This window comes from Nerophis ophidion, linkage group LG23 (assembly GCF_033978795.1).
Source record: "Nerophis ophidion isolate RoL-2023_Sa linkage group LG23, RoL_Noph_v1.0, whole genome shotgun sequence".
Lineage (NCBI taxonomy): Eukaryota > Metazoa > Chordata > Actinopteri > Syngnathiformes > Syngnathidae > Nerophis > Nerophis ophidion.
In genome coordinates, this window is record NC_084633.1 from 17635174 (window position 1) to 17659347 (window position 24174).

The following is a 24174-nucleotide window of genomic DNA, read 5'->3' on the forward strand; positions in this document are numbered from 1 at the left end:
ATTCGGTACTATACCGCCTCTGTAAAGTACCGGTCTGAATAAGTGATTATTACATTTTAACAAAAGTTTAGATAGAACATGTTAAAAGAGAAAGTAAGCAGATATTAACAGTAGATTAATAATTAATTTTCTACTACTTGTCCTTTGTAATGTTGACAAAACAATAGAATGATAAATGACAATATGTCAGCAGACTATTCAGGAGTCTTTGTTTGCATACCTACTACTAAAGGACAAGTTGTGTAGTGTGTTCACTATTTTATTTAAGAACAAAATTGCAATAATAAACATATGTTTAATGTACACTAAGATATTTTGTTAAAATAAAGCCAATAAAGCATTTTTGGAGGTCCTCTTTATTCATAAAAGGATCGAAAAGTATCTAAATAATTTTGGTACCGGGACAACACTAAAACGCAGAGGTTAAAAGTCCATCGGATGTGGGTCACTGGATGAATAGACTTGGCAAACAAAGCATCCTCACACCACCAGTTGGACAAAAGGAAGACAATAATAAAAAGGAAGAGGCCTTTTTTTTTTCTTGCTGTACAGGACAGAAAAAAGGCAGACCGTACCCCTCCCTTATTTTGTTCCCCTAGCAAACTGCTCTCTCAGAGTCATTGAAGCCACCAGCTGACACACTATTGAGCAGCTGTCCAAGGGCCTGCTAACATCTAATATGGAAAGACAGCAAATGTGCACTTCCTGTGTCCTGTGTGTTGTCTATCAAATCAGTGCGTGCACTGTCCCGCTTCTGCTTGGCTCTGGTGGGAAACGACTAAAGCAGAGCTCACCTACTGGGCCAGGGGATGAGCTCATGCTTTCCACGCTTATTGCAAATGGGGGAGAGAGAGAGAGAGCGGTGGAGGGGCTTTGAGCGGCCTGGCTGGCAGCGGACCCCACCCAAGATTCACAGTGCAAACGACAGCTTTAGCAGACAGATAAAAAAGGTTGGTGGACTGTTTTGGGGGCTGCTTGCAGCTAAAGATGGCTGATAAGGAAGCTGTTCGTAGGACTCCGGTTGCCTGGACGTTCTGGCCCTTTGAGAATGACCAGGCGCAGAGATGAGCAGTAAATGAGACCTTAAGGAGCAAAGATCTAAAAAAGGAGAGATTTGGGAGGCTTAGCTTATCCCCAAAGAACCCCCACCACTGCAGAGCCCCTTGCTACACTTGCCAGATCAAATCACTTAATGACTGACATTTTGCTCAGCAGAAATCCAGCAAATAAGATCATTTTTCACCACTCGAAATGCAATTTACATTCCCTTCCACCGTCACCCACTGACTGAGACAGCAAATTTGTCTTTGCATTGTTTTCTGTGCCAAGTGGGAGGCGTGGAGGCAAGACCCAATGACTTACAGCTATGATACGACTGCATGCCTTCAGGATGAGCAGCCCTTCAGTGGGTTGGACTCCAAAACTGGATCAGTTTTCCTAAACTGCATTTAATTATATTTGAAGACTGTCCCTGAGTTCATGAAACTGCCACAAATTGAGTGTCTTTAATGATAAAAACTGTAAAACTGCACGCAATTATAAAAAACTATTAACAAAACTAAAATTTGGGCATACACGCACAGCATAAAATGTTTGGTGGACAAAAGGAGGCAAAGAAGGAGTGGCATAAAAGACGTCTTTCTGTGGCGGCATCGGAGAAAGTTGTACATGTAAACAAACTACGATCAGTTCGAGGATTGCTTAAAATTAATAGGACAAAACGGCCCTTGCCAAATACCCTCATCAGTGACGCATGTGTGACATAAACAGTGGGATTTCTAACAATTAGGAAGGTTTGTGTCGCGTTTGTTTTCCTACAAAAAATAGAAAAATGTCTTCATCTTTTTATCATTTTCACACATCTCTGAAAGAGGAGCCTGTAGGGTGGCGCTAAAGTCTAGAGACGCTAGTTGCTGAACCCCGCCCTAAGCAGAGAAGCCCAGACTTCCCTCTCCCCAGCTACTTCGGATCAGTTTTCCTAAACTGCATTTAATTATATTTGAAGACTGTCCCTGAGTTCATGAAACTGCCACAAATTGGGTGTCTTTAATGATAAAAACTGTAAAACTGCACGCAATTATAAAAAACTATTAACAAAACTAAAATTTGGGCATACACGCACAGCATAAAATGTTTGGTGGACAAAAGGAGGCAAAGAATGAGTGGCATAAAAGACGTCTTTCTGTGGCGGCATCGGAGAAAGTTGTACACGTAAACAAACTACGATCAGTTCGAGGATTGCTTAAAATTAATAGGACAAAACGGCGCTTGCCAAATACCCTCATCAGTGACGCATGTGTGACATAAACAGTGGGATTTCTAACAATTAGGAAGGTTTGTGTCGCGTTTGTTTTCCTACAAAAAATATATTAAAACAAAAAATGTTTTCATCTTTTTATCATTTTCACACATCTCTGAAAGAGGAGCCTGTAGGGCGGCGCTAAAGTCTACAGACGCTAGTTGCTGAACCCCGCCCTAAGCAGAGAAGCCCAGACTTCCCTCTCCTCAGCTACTTCGTCCAACTCTTTCCGGGGGATCCCGAGGCGTTTCGAGGCCAGCTGGGAGAGGGTATGACTCGGCCGGGGTTTGAACTCACAACCTCCCGATCTCAGGGCGGAAACTCACCACTAGACCACTGAGTAGGTATTATTATTTATTGATTATTCTTATTAAACACATAAACAATGTGATGAAGAACATTTTACATCAATCAATCTAGGGATCTAGATATCTGGTCAGGATCCTTCTCACTTCTTTTGCCCCCACCTTCATTGTCGTTTCGCTTTTGGTGACTTTATATACTCTGGACCGAGACGTTGAGTCCGCGACATACATGGCGGACAATAACTGATACAAAAAACATTCGCTGTTTTCCGTAGTTTTCCCCCGACGGCCAGGTAACACAAAGCATATGCTACCTTTTTTTAAAATCGCGTTCATGAGAGTCCGCGTTCTCGTTGACTCTCCTTCGACAAACGGACAAGGTTTTTGGCTTTGTAGAATCACAGCTGACCTGGACATTGGAAAGTTCTTTTGCCGTCTGAGAATCGCGTTCTCTTAAGGTATTGTGATTTCCACAAGCGTCTGTACAGACGTAAGGAGAAACAAGGGCACGTCTGGATGACTCGTCTACATATTTCCAGTGGTTAACTCGGAGTTACGAAACCGCTTTATTATTTGGCTGTGGCGCGTTCTTTCTGACGTCTCTTCCTCGACGAACTCAGTTTGTAAACGATCAATGAGTTCATACTAAGCTAAGTGTCGGAGATTGAAGAAATACACGGCGCACTTACCCGTGTAAAAAAATTGTCCGAGGAGGGGGGTGTATATATTCAAGTATTTCTAATACATACATACATACATACGAGTATATCCGTACGGCTACCATGTTCAATGGAGAAGTCTGACCTACAAATTTTGCAGGCAGCATACCCCTTCCCCCTTCATACTGTCCTGGATTAACTGAAATTATTTTCTCCCAATCATTTTGGAACTTGCAAGCGTACTTCTTCTTCTTGCTCGTCGTCGCCATGTCTCTTCTTCGTTTTTCTGCTTCGTCTCCGTTATGTTTTTAGACACTACTACTTTCCGCAGTTTTGAAGCAATGCATGATGGGAATCCGGATGTTGTGCATCAGTGTATTAACGTGCCGGCTGGAATAAACACACGCTGAGAAATAGCTCCGTGCCTGCCTACTTTATGGGTTGTAGATAAACCTATGGATAACGGAGACATATATAATAGTCTCCTTTTCAGGTTAGAGAGGACGCTAAAGGCAGAGCCTTTAAGACACGCCCCTAATATTGTTGTCTGGGTGGAAATCGGGAGAAATTCGGGAGAATGGTTGCCCCGGGAGATTTTCGGGAGGGGCAATGAAATTTGGGAGCCTTAAACCAGACCTGGGAAAATCAAGGCTCGTTAAGCTTTACAATCTGGCCTGCCGGACATTCCCAAATAATTTTTTTTAGATCTTTAAGATGGAAAAATGTAGCTGCCATTATGATGTTTTCTAATGAACATAAGGCTTGAACTACACAAAGTATTTCAATGGTTGGAATCTACGCTTTTGGATGATATACCAGTTACTATGGTAATCTAATTAGTTACTATGGTCACCTAATTAGATACTATGGTCACCTAATTAGTTACTATGGTCACCTAATTAGCTACTATGGTAATAGACGTGACAGCAGCTCAGACGAGGCACCAAGCAGTGTGGGTGGGAAGCGTTTCCACAGACGCGAAAGGAGATTTTCACAACAAAGTTCTCAAGCTTGGTGCTACATCAGATATATCAGATTGTAGGTGGGTTTGTTTTGTACACTTTGTGTTCATATTTCACTGTTTGTTGCATTTCACTTGATTGTAAAATATGTCAATCGAAACGGGGTGTGACATTCATATGTTGTCTATATTCAGTGTTTTATCGTTCATAGAAAAATATAAAATTCCATTAAGTTTTTTAAAGGCGGTCTGTCATAACGTTTCTACCATTTAATCAGACATTATTGTAAGGTTTTGTATTAGTGTTCCTATAAATAGATATACCAGCCCCCAGACACATTTTTTTTCTCTAAATGTGGCCCCCCCGAGTTAAAATAATTGCCCAGGCTTGCCTTAAACCAGGGGTCGGCAACCCGCGGCTCCAGAGCGGGTTGCTCAGCTGCATACTTGCCGACCCCCCCATTTTTCCGGGAGGTTTTCCAGATTTCAGTGCCTCTCCCAGAAGTTTCCCCAGGATATCATTGTCAGATTTTCACCCGGACAATAATATTGAGGGCGTGCCTGGATGGCGTTGCCTTAAACGTCCTCTCGACCATGTCGTCGAGTCCTCTTTAATACTATGCTATCTGAGGGCCGGCCACATCCAGTGTGCGGCTGCTGACTCAACGTGCAAGCGACTGCAAGGCATACTTGTTCAACAGCCATACAGGTTACACTGAGGGTTGTGATATAAACAACTTTAACACTCTTACTAATATGCGCCACACTGTGAACTCACACCAAACAAGAATGACAAAGACATTTCAGGAGAACACATACACTGTAACACAACATAAACACAACAGAACAAATACCCAGAATCCCATGCATCCCTAACTCTTCCGGTCTACATTACACACCCAACTACCAACCCCCCCTTGTGGCTCCCATAGTTTTCTTTATATTGTGAAACGGGTCAAAATGGCTCTTTGAGTGTTAAAGGTTGCCGACACCCTGCTTTAAACGATAGTTTAGCGTGGCTGAAACGGGGCTTAGGTGAAATAATTTTTCTTTTAAGGGGTTAGTGTAGACCTGGCCTGAGACAGCACATTTTTCCTCTACCAAGTGGGAGACGTGGAGGTGAGACCCAATGACTTATAGCTATAATATGACTGCATACCTTCAGGATGAGCAGCCCTTCATTGGTTTTAGACTCCAAAACTGAATCGGTTTCCCTAAACCAGGTGTCAGCAACCCGCAGCTCTGGAGCCGCATGAGACTCTTTGGCCACTCTGATGTGGCTAAATTGCATAATCATCGACCCCCACGATTATTTCGGGAGGTTTCCGGAGTTTGGTGCCTCTCCCGGGAATCACTTGGGGACAACAATCTGCGGTCTTCACCCAGTCTATAATATTGAGTGCGTGCCGTGATGGCAATGCTTTTAACTTCCTTTTTATCATGTCGTCGCGCCCACTTTTACACTAAGCTACCTGCTTGTCGGCCGGTCGCATGCTATACGCAGCTCTCGACAACTCACGCAAATATCTGCAAGGCATACTTGTTCAACAGCCATACAGGTTACACTGAGGGTTGTAATATAAACAACTTTAACACTCTTACTAATATGCGCCACACTGTGAACCCACACCAAACAAGAATGACAAACACATTTCGGGAGAACACCCGCACTGTAACACAACAAACACAACAGAACAAATACCCAGAATCCCATGCATCCCTAACTCTTCCGGGCTACATTATACACCCCACTACCAACACCCCCCTTCTCGTGGCTCCCATAGTTTTCTTTATTTTGTGAAACGGGTCAAAATGACTCTTTGAGTGGTAAAGGTTGCCGACCCCTTCCTGAAACGATAGTTTAGCGTGGCGGAAACGGGGCTTAGGTGAAATATTTTTTTCTTTTAAAGGGGAACATTATCACCAAACCTATGCAAGCGTCAATATATACCTTGATGTTGCAGAAAAAAGACCATGTATTTTTTTAACCGATTTCCAAACTCTAAATGGGTGAATTTTGGCAAATTAAACGCCTTTCTGTTTATCGGTCTTTTAGCGATGACGTCAGAACGTGACGTCACCGAGGTAACACACCCGCCATATTCATTTTCACATTACAAACACCGGGTCTCAGCTCTGTTATTTTCCGTTTTTAAGACTATTTTATGGAACCTTGGAGACATCATGCCTCGTCGGTGTGTTGTCGGAGGGTGTAACAACACTAACAGGGAGGGATTCAAGTTGCACCACTGGCAAGAAATCTGCCGCCAGACCCCCATTGAATGTACCAAAGTGTCTTCACATTTGACCGGTGATGCTAAGACAGACATGGCACAGAGATGTATGGATAACCTGCAGATGCATTTGCAACCATTAAGTCAACGAAATCACAAAGGTGAGTTTTGTTGACTTATGTGCTAATCAGACATATTTGGTCACGGCGTGACTGCCAGCTAATCGATGCTAACATGCTATTTACGCTAGCTGTATGTACATTTGAAACTAGATACCCACATTTAATGCAAAACAAACACTTACCAATCGATGGATTTAAGTTAATCCAGTGTCACAAGATGCAAAAGTCCTGATTGTTTGGTCTGCAAATTTTACCGGCGATGCTAATAAGGCAGCCATGCTATGGGCCACTTTATTAGGTACACCCACGCTATGGCCAAATAGCGTCAATAGCTATTCGCTCAATAGCTTCAGTTTCTTCTTCAATTTCGTTTTTGCTATCTGCCTCCATACTCCGACCATCTGTTTCAATACTTGCGTAATCTGTTGAATCGCTTAAGTTTTTTTTTTTTTAAACTTCAAAAAATACAAAAAGCCACTGGGAACTGATTTTTATTGTTTTTAACCCTTTTGAAATTGTGATAATGTTCCCCTTTAAGGGGTTAGTGTATCCAGCACATTTTTCCTCTGCCAAGTGGGAGGCGTGGAGGTGAGACCCAATGACTTATAGCTATGATATGACTGCATACCTTCAGGATGAGCAGCCCTTCATTGGTTTTTGACTCCAAAACTGGATCGGTTTCCCTAAACTGTAGCCATCCTTGCGTTTTAATTCCAATTTTAAGACTATTCCCGCGTTCATGGATGTCTTTAGTGATTAAATACTGCACATTAATGGCAACTCGGCTTTGGGAGGGGCAGCTTGACACAGCAGAACTATGACATATCCATTTTCTACCGCTTATTCCCTTTGGGGTCGCTGGTGCCTATCTCAGGTACAATCGGGCGGAAGGCGGTGTACACCCTGGACAAGTCGCCACCTCATCGCAGGGCCAACACAAGAAAAGTTATTATTGGCTGCCGTCTAATTACCGCCCAGACAGAATGAACCCGCGGCTAAAGACTAAAAGGGCGCATGAGATTAATTTAATTAGCAAGATTGTGTGACAGTTGAGCTAAATCCCTCTTCGGCACCAGCGGGCTAGCAGGAGCTAGCGGGGTTAGCTTCTGGGGAAGAAAAGAGGTGTTTGCGCGGCTCTTCTTTTGTTCCCCGAAGCCCACCTTTCAGCGGTTTACCTGGAACTATTCTTGGCGCCGGGCTCCACTCCCTGAAAGTTGGTGGTCGTCGTCATCTCTGAGAAGTATTTTTGAGGCGTTGGCAGACACAAAAAAAAGTCAACAATCACGGAAGAGTAAGTGCACTCAGCGAGGAGCCGCAGTGTACTGACTGTGAAGTGCTCTCCGCCCCGTCACTGTGGGAGAAGTCCAGAACCCTAAACCCGGCCCACTTGGGTTTAACCTGCTCTGATTGGACAGAGCAGCCCGTAGCTCATCTCTCATTGGATAAGATCCACGGAACTTACCTCTGTTGTTGGCGGCAGCTTCAGAACCCTAAACCCCGCCTACTTCAGTTTAGCTCGCTCTGATTGGACAGAGCAGCACTGCTGCTCATCTCTTATTGGATAAGATTCACAGAACTTACCTCCGTTGTTGGCGGCAGCTCTTCTAGTGCAGTGTATTTCAACCTTTTTTGAGCCAAGGCACATTTTTTAGCAACTGGAGGGTTCTAGGTTTGATTGCCGCTTCCGCCATCCTAGTCACTGCCGTTGTGTCCCTGGGCAAGACATACCCGATTGGGGGGCGGGGTTAAGTCGTATTGTATTGTGTGTGTATATATATATATATATATATATATATATATATATATATATATATATATATCCATCCATCCATCCATCCTCTACCGCTTATTCCCTTTCGGGGTCGCGGGGGGCGCTGGCGCCTATCTCAGCTACAATCGGGCGGAAGGCGGGGTACACCCTGGACAAGTCGCCACCTCATCGCAGGGCCAACACAGATAGACAGACAACATTCACACTCACATTCGCACACTAGGGCCAATTTAGTGTTGCCAATCAACCTATCCCCAGGTGCATGTCTTTGGAAGTGGGAGGAAGCCGGAGTACCCGGAGGGAACCCACGCATTCACGGGGAGAACATGCAAAATCCACACAGAAAGATCCCGAGCCTGGATTTGAACCCAGGACGGCAGGACCTTCGTATTGTGAGGCAGACGCACTAACCCCTCTGCCACCGTGAAGCCCCCATATATATATATATATATATATATATATATATATATATATATATATATATATATATATATATATATATATATATACATATATATATATATATATATATATATATACATATATATATATATATATATATATATATATATATATATATATATATATTGTATTGTGTGTATTTATTTTATTTATTTACACATATAAATATATACACACATACATACACACACAGGTATAATTATATGTGTGTGTATGTGTGTGTGTGTGTATGTATTTATGTGTATATATATGTGTGTGTGTGTGTGGATATATTTCTACACAGAAAGTCTTTGCTGTCGTCCAGCATTTTTTTTTTGTTTACTTTGTAGCCTATTCAGTTTTATTTTAGGATAGATAGATAGATAGATAGATAGATAGATAGATAGATAGATAGATAGATAGATAGATGGATAGTACTTTATGTATTCCTTCAGGAGAGTTCCTTCAGGAAAATTAACATTTTCAGCACAATCCCATTCAAGATCAGACAAACATTACATGGAGATAGGATAGGATAGGTCTTTATTGTCATTGCATAAGTACGACGAAACTTTGTTTTCAGCACAAACCTGTTCAAGATTAGACAAACAAACAGTGTACAGAGTTACAGAACCAGAACGCTGATGGGTCGCCATAAGGCGCCCCGTAAAAGATGGGAAAAAGGTCAACCATGGGGAAGGATGAGTAAAAAAAAATACAATCTAGACAGGGCTCCTAAGGGGGCCCAGTCTGGAGTGGGAAAAAAAATCTCCATAGCAAAGCACATATGCATATCACAACATACATCTCGAGATATCTAGCAACAGAGGGAAGGGAGTTCAGGGTCATTATTGTAGGCCGCAGCTCTCAAGCGCTGACCATCCATTCATCACCCCTATGGGATTTGCGTCGAAAGCGTTGGGTTGGGGTGACGGGGTGTGTATGTGTGGCGTATATTTGTGTGGATGTTTGTGTGTGTAAGCCCGTAGTGTGTCTCTGTTCCGCGGCCTTAAAGTATTGTGCAGTCGCTAGTTCAAAGTCAACAACCACAAGTGTGTGTCCGTGAGAGACAGGAAGGGAGTTTGTTGTGCCTACGCCGCACCGTCTTTCGGGAGAGTCTCGAAGCCAGGGAAACAATCCAAGTTAGAATGTTTTGTATGAGGGTGAAAATAAAATTTGCTTTTCACTCTAAATTGTCTATGACTGGTCCTCAAAAACTGCAAAAAAATGTTTCGTTCTGCATAGCCTTCCCTAAGCTCCAATGCCTTTTCTTAGGGGCACTCACCTTTTGTTTATTTTTGGTTTAAGCATTAGATACCTTTTTACCTGGGCTGCCACCTACTGATATTGAAGAGTATTACACGGTTACTCTGCCGAGCTCTAGACAGCAGCGACACTCAACAACAACACATCATTTGCAAACTATAATTACTGGTTTGCAAAAAAACATTTTTAACCCAAATAGGTGAAATTAGAACTAGTGTGCCGCGGCACAGTGGTTGAAAAACACTGTTCTTTTCAGAGAGCATACAGTTCACATCCTCTCCTAAAAAAGTGATTTTCTCTCACCAAATCAAACTTAGGAACTGAATGTGACTTAAAACAAACAGTGTTTAATAAGAAGTAGAATACGGTAGATCAAATGTTTTTTTTTCATGATAAAGTGTATTTTTCTTGTCTTGTTTTTTTCCATTACTCAATAAACTATCTATAAACACATGTTAAGTTTCAATCATATGACTATTGTGTAGTTGTACTGTATATAGGTATATATGTATGTATATATACACAGTATAGGCGTAATATGATCAAACTTTCGTGTTCTTGTCAAAAGTCTAGCGGAAGAATTTTGTACCAACTGTAATCTTTTAATGCTAGACATGGGGAGACCCGAAAATAATACGTTACATTAATCGAGACGAGACGTAACGAACGCATGTATAATGATCTCAAAATGGAACAAATTTTAGCAATATTACGGCGATGAAAGGCCGTTTTAGTAACACTCTTGATGTTTGACTAGTATGTGTTGTCTTGTTTTTCATGTTTTCATATTTGTATTTCCTCTGAATTGAGTGATTCCATATTTGTTTCCACTCTGCTTGATCTAAAAATGAAACTCTTACTGAAAACCACAGAATTATTTTCTTGATTAATTTTAGTGTTTGATGTATTTTGTTTGTCATGTCTGTTATCTGCTGATAATCATCATCATCATCATTTATTTTTATTCCTTTCATGAAAATGCATATTTACAAGCCACGTACAATTGATACTTTCATTGTTTTTTGTGTGTTTTTTCCATGATCAGAAAGGAGCAGATGGAAGAATACTATTCTTATATTTATCTGCCCCTTTTTTAACACAAATTACAGTAATCGGCCTGAATCCATCCATTTTTCTACCGCTTGTCCCTCTTGGGGTTGCGGGGGGTCGCTGGAGCCTAGCTCAGATGCATTCGGGCGGAAGGCGGTGTACACCCTGGACAACTCGCCACCTCATCACAGATCTGCTTGAATGAACATCCTCAAAGACTGGTGATTTCATATTTTTTCTTGTACTATCAGTTTAAGAACTCTACTGTCACATGTAATTTATGTTCCTCATACAAACCCTGTTTCCATATGAGTTGGGAAATTGTGTTAGATGTAAATATAAACGGAATACAATGATTTGCAAATCTTTTTCAACCCATATTCAGTTGAATGCACTACAAAGACAATATTTTAGATGTTCAAACTCATAAACTTTATTTTTTTTTGCAAATAATAATTCACTTTGAATTTCATGGCTGCAACACGTGCCAAAGTAGTTAGGAAAGGGCATGTTCACCACTGTGTTACATCACCTTTTCTTTTAACAACACTCAATAAACGTTTGGGAACTGAGGAAACTAATTGTTGAAGCTTTGAAAGTGGAATTCTTTCCTAATCTTGTTTTATGTAGAGCTTCAGTCGTTCAACAGTCTGGAGTCTCCGCTGTCGTATTTTATGCTTCATAATGCGCCACACATTTTCCATGGGAGACAGGTCTGGACTGCAGGCGTGCCAGGAAAGTACCCGCACTCTTTTTTTACGAAGCCACGCTGTTGTAACACCTGTCTTGCTGAAATAAACAGGGGCGTCCATGATAACGTTGCTTGGATGATAACATATGTTGCTCCAAAACCTGTATGGACCTTTCAGCATTAATGGTGCCTTCACAGATGTGTAAGTTACCCATGCCTTGGGCACTAATACACCCCCATACCATCACAGATGCTGGCTTTTCAACTTTGCGCCTATAACAATCCGAATGGTTATTTTCCTCTTTTTTCTGGAGGACACCACGTCCTCTGTTTCCAAATATAATTTGAAATGTGGACTCGTCAGACCACAGAACACCTTTCCACTTTGCATCAGTCCATCTTAGGTGTGCTCGGGCCGAGCCAAGCCGGCGGTGTTTCAGGATATTGTTGATAAATGGGTTTGGCTTTGCATAGTAGAGTTTTAACTTGCACTTACAGATGTAGCGGCCAACTGTAGTTACTGACAGTGGTTTTAGGAAGTGTTCCTGAGCCCATGTGGTGATATCCTTTACACATTAATGTCAGTTTTTGATGCAGTACCGCCTGAGGGATCAAAAGTCCATATTATCATTGCTTACGTGCAGTGATTTCTCCAGATTCTCTGAACTTTTTGATGATTTTACAGACAGTAGATGGTAAAATCCCTAAATTCCTTGCGATAGCTCGTTGAGAAATGTAGTTCTGAAACTGTTCGACAATTTGCTTACAAAGTGGTGACCTTCACCCCATCCTTGTTTGTGAATGACTTAGCATTTCATGGAAGCTGCTTTTATACCCAATCATGGCACCCACCTGTTCCCAATTAGCCTGCACACCTGTGGGATTTTCCATATAAGTGTTTGATGAGCATTCCTCAACTTCATCAGTATTTATTGCCACCTTTCCCAACTTCTTTGTCACGTGTTGCTGGCATCAAATTCTAAAGTTAATGATTTTTTGCAAAAATAAAAAAAGTTTATCAGTTTGAACATCAAATATGTTGTCTTTGTAGCATATTCAACTGATTATGGGTTGAAAATGATTTGCAAGTCATTGTATTTCGTTTATATTTACATCTAACACAATTTCCCAACTCATGGAAACAGGGTTTGTAGAAAAAGGCACATCCTGAGACATGGACAAGGGGTAGGATTAAACAGGCTCTGCTTCTTCCTACTCCTTTTCGGACATTGAATTATGCAAGTGTATACCTGCACTGTACTTCAAAATAACAGCCTTGAAAGCATGTTCAAAATAAACTCAAGTATTTACCCATTGTATTGCATCATCTTGGAAATCATCAGAAACTACATTGGTTTTGGAAAAAGAACAATACATTTATTTTTAACAGGTACAATACAGACTGTAAAATGGCAACATGTTCTCCTCTGTCCCGAAATATTATCATTGGTCTGGCAGAATGGATTAACCAAAGCAATTTTTTCCACCACACTAAACGCATAAAATCTAAATCCGTCTGCATATGATTTCAGGTCCATTTCAACACTCATTGATTTGAATCCTGAACGCTATCGACGTGCGGTCTGATCACCAGCGGACGACACACACTTTACATGTGAGCACACGGATCAATTTAGCAATCGGGTCGGCCCCTTGTGACCACGTTCTTTGAGAAATGTGAACGCGACGGCCAGCGTGTCAATAATAACCAATTTGTAAAAGTATTGCGACGCTTTAAAGCCAGACGGTTCCTCACGGTAATTCCCATTCGAGAACCACTCATGATTTAAGTAGAACACAGAATGAACAGAGGAAAAAACCCAAAACCGAGCAATCTGGATTGTTTTTTTATGTACAAAAAACAGACGTAACAGGGGCCACTATTTGAAAATACCATACAGCGGAGTCATTTAAACCCCAACGGGACAAGATGTAGGCCCTTCCCCCAAAAAATTGAATATCAAGGAAAAAGGGTATTTATTTCCATTAATCCATTCAAAACGTTAAACTTCCATGGATTATAGATTCAGGGCCCACAACTTAAACCATTTCAAGCATTCAGTTCAGTTGTCGGGAACCTTTTTGGCTGAGGGAGCCACGTAAGCCAGATATTTCAAATAGTATTTCCGTGAGAGCCATATCATATTTTTTAATGCTGAATACAACTAAATGCGTGCATTTTTAAGTAAAAACAACATTTTTAGAGTACAATAACTCTCTTATTCTTTTTAATAACATTGTTATTCTAAAGTTAACCAATAATAAATATACTTCTAACCATTAATGTGAGATCTTGAACAGGCGCGATGAAAACGAATGGTTGGATTAAAACGCACGAGAATGTTTTATAATTTCAACACTGTGATTACCAGCGGAATTATTCATTACTTATCGTGCAAACAATATCAGCTAAGATTTATCTGAGAGCCAGATGCAGTCATCAAGTCATGGGTTCCCAACCCCTGATTTAGTTATTTGTACATAATTTGGGGTTTCAGCTCAAAAAACCCACGAAAACAGGATTTAAAAAAAATGTGAATACTGTGAAGAAATCACCAATTACTCCTCAGTTTTTGCAGGAAAAAAAAAGAAATTAGGATCACATCAAATCAATCGAAATATGGTTCTTTTTAAAATGATACGTCAATTCTCGATACTTTGCAGGGAATTCCTTTGCCTTAATCACTCCCTCGATGCACTGTGGCATTGGAGTTATGGAAGCAAGGATTTCCTTGATGCTTGCTGTCAGCTTATCTTTGTTTTTGGGTTGGGTGCCCCGCCCCCATTTTCCCTTTGATAACACCCCATATACTCTCAATTAAGGTCCGGCGAGTTGGCTGGCCAGTCAAGAACTGTGATGGCGTTGGCATCAAAACAGGTTCACAAGTTGAAAAACTTATTCGGGTGTTACCATTTAGTGGTCAATTGTACGGAAGCAAGGATTTCCTTGATGCTTGCTGTCAGCTTATCTTTGTTTTTGGGTTGGGTGCCCCGCCCCCCATTTTCCCTTTGATAACACCCCATAGACTCTCAATTAAGGTCCGGCGAGTTGGCTGGCCAGTCAAGAACTGTGATGGCATTGGCATCAAACCAGGTTCACAAGTTGAAAAACGTATTCGGGTGTTACCATTTAGTGGCCAATTGTATGGAAGCAAGGATTTCCTTGATGCTTGCTGTCAGCTTATCTTTGTTTTTGGGTTGGGTGCCCCGCCCCCATTTTCCCTTTGATAACACCCTATAGACTCTCAATTAAGGTCCGGCGAGTTGGCTGGCCAGTCAAGAACTGTGATGGCATTGGCATCAAAACAGGTTCACAAGTTGAAAAACTTATTCAGGTGTTACCATTTAGTGGTCAATTGTACGGAAGCAAGGATTTCCTTGATGCTTGCTGTCAGTTTATCTTTGTTTTTGGGTTGGGTGCCCCGCCCCCATTTTCCCTTTGATAACACCCCTTAGACTCTCAATTAAGGTCTGGCGAGTTGGCTGGCCAGTCAAGAACTGTGATGGCGTTGGCATCAAACCAGGTTCACAAGTTGAAAAACGTATTCGGGTGTTACCATTTAGTGGTCAATTGTACGGAAGCAAGGATTTCCTTGATGCTTGCTGTCAGCTTATCTTTGTTTTTGGGTTGGGTCCCCCCCATTTTCCCTTTGATAACACCCCATAGACTCTCAATTAAGGTCCGGCGAGTTGGCTGGCCAGTCAAGAACTGTGATGGCATTGGCATCAAAACAGGTTCACAAGTTGAAAAACTTATTCAGGTGTTACCATTTAGTGGTCAATTGTACGGAAGCAAGGATTTCCTTGATGCTTGCTGTCAGCTTATCTTTGTTTTTGGGTTGGGTCCCCCCCATTTTCCCTTTGATAACACCCCATAGACTCTCAATTAAGGTCCGGCGAGTTGGCTGGCCAGTCAAGAACTGTGATGGCATTGGCATCAAACCAGGTTCACAAGTTGAAAAACGTATTCGGGTGTTACCATTTAGTGGTCAATTGTACGGAAGCAAGGATTTCCTTGATGCTTGCTGTCAGCTTATCTTTGTTTTTGGGTTGGGTCCCCCCGCCCCCATTTTCCCTTTGATAACACCCCATAGACTCTCAATTAAGGTCTGGCGAGTTGGCTGGCCAGTCAAGAACTGTGATGGCATTGGCATCAAAACAGGTTCACAAGTTGAAAAACTTATTCGGGTGTTACCATTTAGTGGTCAATTGTACGGAAGCAAGGATTTCCTTGATGCTTGCTGTCAGCTTATCTTTGTTTTTGGGTTGGGTCCCCCCCCCATTTTCCCTTTGATAACACCCCATATACTCTCAATTAAGGTCCGGCGAGTTGGCTGGCCAGTCAAGAACTGTGATGGCATTGGCATCAAAACAGGTTCACAAGTTGAAAAACGTATTCGGGTGTTACCATTTAGTGGTCAATTGTACGGAATATGTGCAATCTACTAATAAAAGTTTCAATCAATCAATCAAGCAGAGGCCAGGTCCTGCTGGAAGATGAAATCTGCATCTCCATACAGATCCTCAGCAGAAGTAATCATGAAGTCCTCTAAAACATCCTGGTAGGCTAATGCAGTGACCTTGGATTTAACAAAAGCAGAGTTTACACCTGCCCTGGACGTTGCACCCCAAATCATGACTGATCTGGATATGTCACACTGGACCTCAACCAGCTTGGGTTCTGTTCCTCACCAGTCTTCCTCCAAACCCTTGGACCTTGATTCCCAAATGAAAAGGCACACGTCACTTTCATTGGTAGAGAGGACCTTGGACCACTGGCCCAAAAAATCCAGTCCTTTTTCTTTGATGCTCAGGCTCAGAAATGGTTTGACCGGAGGAACCCTAGAGTTGTAGCCCATGTCCCGGATGCGTCTCACTCTTTCTGGATCTCTGCCAGATGCATAAATCTACTCCGCAGAAGCCTGTGGTCAGCTCTTCTGCTGGTTCACACTTCTCCTGCCACATTTTGCCCTTCCACGAGACTTTCCATTGATATGCTCGGACACAGCACTCTGTGAACAGCCCCGCCTCCTTGGCAATTAACTTGTGTGGCTTACCCATCCTACGGACCAGCTCTGAGGCTGGAGGGTCGTGAGTTCATCCCAAAGACTATAAAAATGGGACCCATTGCCTCCTCGCTTGGCACTCAGTCCTTGAGGCATTCAGCATCAAGGGTTGAAATTGGGTGTTAAATCACCAAATGATTCCCGAGCGTGGCGCACGCTTCTGCTCACTGCTCCCCTCACCTCCCAGGCGGTGAATATGGGTATGGGTCAAATGCAGAGGACAAATCTCACCACACCCAGTGTGTGTGACGATCGTTGGGACTTTAACTTTAACTGTGGAGGTTATCAATGATGGTCTTCTGACCTAATTGATCCTAACTGAGACAAATGAACCAATTTAATGACACCTGGAAAAACCTGTGCAGGTGACACTCAGTTTAAAACATTCATGCCCTGCAAATTTGGGCTGATTTCTTCAGTATTCCATTTTTTTTTTTAAATCCTGTTTTTGTGGGTTTTGTGAGCTGGAGGCCCGAATGATGTACAAATAAACAACTAAATATTTGAAATAGTTTAAGTTGTGGGCCCTGAATCTATAGTCTATGGAAGTTTAAAGTTTTGAATGGAATTATGGAATGAAATAAACATTTCCATGATGTTCAATTTCATTTGTATAAAATCATCTGCTGCGTGTAGCAAGGCTAGTTAGTTCTGTTGATAAAAGAGGGAAAGGTGACGCGCGGGGGTGCTTGATTAAATCACTCCTCCTGTCTGCTGTTGGAAGACGTCAATTGTGTCTTCGTCCTCCATTTCCAACTGTTGGAAGACACAAAAAAATAATCATCACAAACTTGCACATTTAATGTTATAAAGCAGGGGTCACCGACCTTTTTGAAACCAAGAGCTACTTCTTGGGTACTGATTAATGCGAAGGGCTACCAGTTTGTTACACACTTAAATAAATTGCCAGAAATAGCCAATTTGCTCAATTTACCTTTAATAAATAAATCTATAAATATAAAAAAAAAAGGGTATTTCTGTCTGTCATTCCATCGTACATTTTTTTTCCTTTTACGGAAGGTTTTTTATAGGGAATAAATGATGAAAAAAAAACACCTAATTGAATGCTTTAAAAGAGGAGAAAACAGGAAAAAAAAAGAAAATGACATTTTGAAACATAGTTTATCTTCAATTTCGACTCTTTAAAATTCAAAATTCAACCGAAAAAAAAAGAGAAAATCTAGCCAATTCGAATCTTTTTGAAAAAATTTTTAAAAATAATTTATGGAACATCATTAGTAATTTTTCCTGATTAAGATTAATTTTAGAATTTTGATGACATGTTTTAAATAGGTTAAAATCCAATCTGCATTTTGTTAGAATATATAACAAATTGGACCAAGCTATATTTCTAACAAAGACAAATCATTATTTCTTCTAGATTTTCCAGAACAAAAATTTTAAAAGAAATTCAAAAGGCTTTGAAATAGGATTTAAATTTGATTTTAAAGATTTTCTTGATTTTCCAGAATAATTTTTTGGAATTTGAATCATAATAGTTTTGAAGAGATATTTCACAGATATTCGTCAAAAAAAACAGAAGCTAAAATGAAGAATTAAATTAAAATGTATTTTTTATTCTTTACAATACAAAAAATAAATTTACTTGACCATTGATTTAAATTGTCAAGAAAGAAGAGGAGGGAATTCAAAAGGTAAAAAGGTATATGTGTTTAAGAATCCTAAAATAATTTTTAAAGTTGTATTTTTTCTCTAAAATTGTCTCTCTGAAAGTTTTAAAAAGCAAGGTAAAACAATAAAAGAATTTATTTAAACAAGTGAAGACCAAGTCTTTAAAATATTTTCTTGGATTTTCAAATTCTATTTGAGTTTTGTCTCTCTTAGAATTAAAAATGTCGAGCAAAGCGAGACCAGCTTGCTAGTAAATAAATAAAATTTAAAAAATAGAGGCAGCTCACTGGTAAGTGCTGCTATATGAGCTATTTTTAGAACAGGCCAGCAAGCGACTAATCTGGTCATTACGGACTACTTGGTGCCCGCGGGCATCGCGTTGGTGACCCCTGTTATAAAGTTACCACTGTTTTTTTTTTTTTGCACATCCCACTTTTCATGATTCAGCTTTGAACGAAAAATGTTGGCCCGGTTTATGCATAGTGTCTCGGTTATCGTGCAGCCAATACACATAACAAACTATTCCATCAGGATGACTGGCACAGTTGGCAGTGAAGGGAGCAGCAGCATTCTAACACGATAGTGCCACAATTGCAAAATGACACTGAGGTGACTGCATATCTCTGTCAAGGCTTATAATTACTAACTTGAGCTATTAGCAATGTCCTCCTCTATCATACTTGCCAACCTTGAGACCTCCGATTTCGGGAGGTGGGGGACATGGTTAAGAGGGGAGGAGTATATTTACAGCTAGAATTCACCAAGTCAAGTATTTCATATATACCGTATTTCCCCCACTATAAGACGCACCGGATTATAAGGCGCACCTTCAATGAACGGCCTATTTTAATATTTTGTTCGTATATAAGGCGCACCGCATTATAAGCCGCATAGAATAGATGCTACAGTAGAGGCTGGGGTTACGGTATGCATCCATTAAATGGAGCTGCGCTAAAGGGAATGTCAACAAAACAGTCAAATAGGTCAGTCAAACTTTATTAATAGATTACAAACCAGCGCTCTGACAACTCCATTCACTCCCAAAATGAATAAACAGCTGTTTTATTATTTTCCCCGATTCAATAAACACGTGAAAAACTGTCTGATACTGTTACGGTAAATCAAACGCTAGTGCAATAACAATATACTAATACTCGAAATAGTGCAAAGCAATAATATATCAGTAACTCTACGTTGCTCAAACGATAATGTCACACAACACAACACAACACAACACACAAAATAAACATGTAAAGCTCACTTTATTAAGTTAGTCCTCATCCACGAATCCCTCAAATTCTTCTTCTTCAGTGTCCGAATCAAACAGTTGGGCGAATACGGCATCCAAAATGCCCGGCTCCGTCTCGTTGAAGTCGTCATTAAACGAGTCAGTGTCGCTGCTGTTAATGTTAAATTCTTTCGCTGCTGCTCTATTCCCGTGTTCTACTGTGTGACTGATCACCTTGAGTTTAAACTCTGCACGCCTCCCGCAGTCATACATATATCCCAGCATGCACCGCGGGCTTCTTCTTCTAAGAGGGTAAATAAGGTAGGCGGCTGCTTACCGTAGAACTTCTTCTTCTAATTGGTAAAATAAGGTAGACGGCTGATTACCGTAGTTGCGAGACCTCTTGCGGCATGTTTAATTCGGACACTGAAGAAAAAGAATTCAAGGGATTCGTGGGTGAGGAATAACTTAATAAAGTGAGCTTTACATGTTTATTTTGTGTGTTGTGTTGTGTGACATTAACGTTTGAGCAACGTTGAGTTATTGATGTATTGTTATCGCTTTGCACTATTTTGAGACGTCGTTAATGGAGTCAGTGTCGCTGCTGTTGTCTAGCAGTTCAGTGACAACTCCTGCTTTCCTGAAATCATGTCTCTCAATAGGAGCCATTTTGGGGTCTTTACATTTAAACACACAAATGGAAATGAAACGGCACGGCCTGGCGCAGTCATATATCCCAGAATGCACCGCGCACTTCTTTTCCTACGGGGGAAAATGAAATCGGTGGCTGCTTACCGTAGTTGTGAGACCTGTCGTGGCTCAATACTGGTCCATATATAAGGCGCACCGGATTATAAGGCGCACTGTCAGCTTTTGAGAAAATGTTAGGTTTTTAGGTGCGCCTTATAGTGCGGAAAATACGGTATATATATATATATATATATATACATCCTGAAAATATGCAAACAAAACTGTGTTTAGATAATTGATACTTCAAACTTGCATAAATAAATCTTAAAGGGGAACATTATCACAATTTCAAAAGGGTTAAAAACAATAAAAATCAGTTCCCAGTGGCTTGTTGTATTTTTTGAACTTTTTTTCAAATTTTTACCGGTCCCGGAATATCCCTAAAAAAAGCTTTAAAGTGCCTTATTTCTGCTATCTTCGAAACCATTATCCATTTCCCGGTGACGTCATACAGGGCTGCCAATACAAACATGGCGGTTACCACAGCAAGATATAGCGACATTAGCTCGGATTCAGACTCGGATTTCAGCGGCTTAAGCGTTTCAACAGATTACGCGTGTATTGAAACAGATGGTCAGAGTATGGAGGCAGATGGCGAAAACGAAATTCAAGAAGAAATTGAAGCTATTGAGCGAATAGCTATTGACGCTATTCGGCCATAGCGTGGCGTACCTAATGAAGTGACCTATAGCATGGCTGCCTTATTAGCATCGCCGGTAAAATGCGCGGACCAAACGATCAGGACTTTCGCATCTTGTGACACTGGAGCAACTTAAATCCGTCGATTGGTAAGTGTTTGTTTCGCATTAAATGTGGGTATCTAGTTTCAAATGTACATACAGCTGGCGTAAATAGCATGTTAGCATCGATTAGCATAGCATGTTAGCATCGATTAGCTGACAGTCATGCCGTGACCAAATATGTCTGATTAGCACATAAGTCAACAACATCAACAAAACTCACCTTTGTGATTTCGTTGACTTAATCGTTGCAAATGCATCTGCAGGTTATCCATACATTTCTGTGCCATGTCTGTCTTAGCATCGCCGGTCAAATGTGAAGACACTCTGGTACATTCAATGGGGGTCTGGCGGCAGATTTCTTGCCAGTGGTGCAACTTGAATCCCTCCCTGTTAGTGTTGTTACACCCTCCGACAACACACCGACGAGGCATGATGTCTCCAAGGTTCCAAAAAATAGTCGAAAAAACGGAAAATAACAAAGCTGAGACCCCGTGTTTATAATGTGGAAATGAATATGGCGGGTGTGTTACCTCGGTGACGTCACGTTCTGACTTCATCGCTAAAAGACCGATAAACAGAAAGGCGTTTAATTTGCCAAAATTCACCCATTTAGAGTTCGGAAATCGGTTAAAAAAATACATGGTCTTTTTTCTGCAACATCAAGGTATATATTGACGCTTGCATAGGTTTGGTGATAATGTTCCCCTTTAAGGAATATAACATAACTTGGCTTCTGAGAGCTTCAAAATGTAATGAATAAAATGCTAAAGTTGTTGATAATCAAGCAATTATTGTAATAATTTAATAGGATCATTTTAAATGAATTATTATGATCATTTTAAATTAATTACTTCAAATATGTTTATTTTGATGTATAATTCTATGGCTGGATATAATGAGTCAGGAAAAATACAAATAAAAATACAAATAATTTTGATGTTTTTAGCAAAATATAGTAAAAAAATGTATTTAGTATTTTTTTTAAATTAATAAATAAATTTATTTTTAGGTAAAACAAATATAATAATACAATTTATCTCTAGTCTGGATGATTTAGTTTTTGTCACCCTGTTGTCCTCCCGTCTCTTCCCCAAGGATGTTTTCCATGAGCTGGGCAAACGCCTGGAGATGTCCTGCGTCAGTGGTCCCCAGCCTTTTTGTAACTGTTTGAAATTTTGTCCGACGGAGGTTAATAAAAAAAATACAATCATGTGTGCTTACGGACTGTATCCTTTGCAGGCTGTATTGATATATATTTTTATATATTGTTCTCCATCCATCCATTTTCTACCGCTTATTCCCTTGTGGGGTCGCGGGGGGCGCTGGCGCCTATCTCAGCTACAATCGGGGCGGGGTACACCCTGGACAAGTCGCCACCTCATCGCAGGGCCAACACAGATAGACAGACAACATTCACACTCACATTCACACATTAGGGCCAATTTTATTTATTTTTTATTTTTTTTATTTTTTTTAGTGTTGCCAATCAACCTATCCCCAGGTGCATGTCTTTGGAAGTGGGAGGAAGCCGGAGTACCCGGAGGGAACCCACGCATTCATGGGGAGAACATGCAAACTCCACACAGAAAGATCCCGAGCCCGGGATTGAACCCAGGACTGCAGGACCTTCGTATTGTGAGGCAGACGCACTAACCCCTCTGCCACCGTGAAGCCCTGTTCTTGTTCTATTATTTATATTAAATCATGTCTTCATATCCAATGCCTTCCTCCATCTCTGCATTTTGGGGTTCGACAACAAACAACTGTGACACATAGCCAGCGGACCGAGAAAGCGACGATTTCCCCATTCATTTGAGCGAGGACGAAAGACTTGTGGATGAGGAAAGCTAGAGTGAGGCACAAAAAAAGGAAAAAAAGAAAAAGTGATGGCTCCGGGCGGCGGCTGTGGGTGCGTTTCAGATGTAACTAGACACATTTACTAGAATAATTCAGGAACCAGAAATATTAATAACAGACAGAAACAACCCTTTTGTGCGAATGAGTGTGGTTAGTGTAAATGGGGGAGGGAGTTTTTTGGGTTGGTGCACTAATTGTAAGTGTATCTTGTGTTTTTTATGTTGATTTAATAATAATTAAAAAAAAATAATTATTGGGGACCACTGCCCTACGTCAACAACACGGTCGGCGGCCCAACGGTGCGCAGCTCGTCCATCGCCGCCCTCTACTTCTCCATCTGCTTCATGCTCAGCAGCGGTATGCCGGACGCCTCGTATGGAATAACGTAATTGGGCAGGCACGCTGTTTTTATCGTGGGAATGTGGACGTGAAAAAAGGCTGTCCTCACTCAGGTGCGCATGGAGCTGGAGGGGGCGTGGCCTCCAGCTCCGGCTGAAAACCGGGAGATTTTCAGGAGAATATTTGTCCCGGGAGGTTTTCGGGAGAGGCGCTGAATTTCGGGAGTCTCCTGGAAAATTCGTGAGGGTTGGCAAGTATGTCCTCTATAGCAGGGATAGTCAACTAAATTGTTTTAGGGGCCACGTTTCCAGAAAGCTAAGGGTCGTCTTCTTTTGAATATCAGCATCCATTTAATAATGAATGAATGAATGAAATAAGTTTATTTCGGTCATATAATCAATCAAATCAAATCAATCAACCATTGTGTGTGATCAGTTTTACAGTACATGTTATATGTATACAATAATGCACATTTACACATAAAAGAAAAGAAAAAGAATGACCAAAAAAGGAATAGGCTGAAGCCAAACCTTATATTTGCCTATCCTATACCTTCACAGAAAATTAGATTGCCTGGAACATCAACATAAAAAAATAAATAAATCAAAAATCAATGGGATGTAAGTAATTGTGACTATATTTTATAATTTTCAATTATTTCACCTTTCAATGTTTTCTTAAACCTTACCAAAGAAGTGCATGTCTTCAGCTCATCACTGAGCTTGTTCCACCATTTGACTCCTAAAACTGTAATACATTT

General features: G+C 40.9%; 2 protein-coding genes across 2 annotated transcripts in view; both read right to left on the reverse strand.

Annotated features, from left to right (window-relative positions):
- The window catches only part of LOC133541575 (jupiter microtubule associated homolog 1-like), a 56745-nt gene extending 48814 nt beyond the window's left edge, over window positions 1-7931 (reverse strand). The window contains exon 1 of the mRNA XM_061885055.1: window positions 7756-7931. Within this exon, the coding sequence (XP_061741039.1) occupies window positions 7756-7811 (56 nt within the window). The 5' untranslated portion in view covers window positions 7812-7931. The remainder of the gene's footprint in view (window positions 1-7755) is intronic.
- A 5223-nt stretch (window positions 7932-13154) lies between these two features.
- LOC133541578 (small ubiquitin-related modifier 2-like) overlaps window positions 13155-24174 on the reverse strand; it is a 31675-nt gene continuing 20655 nt past the window's right edge. The window contains exon 4 of the mRNA XM_061885062.1: window positions 13155-17621. Coding sequence (XP_061741046.1) covers window positions 17559-17621 — 63 coding nt within the window. The 3' untranslated portion in view covers window positions 13155-17558. The remainder of the gene's footprint in view (window positions 17622-24174) is intronic.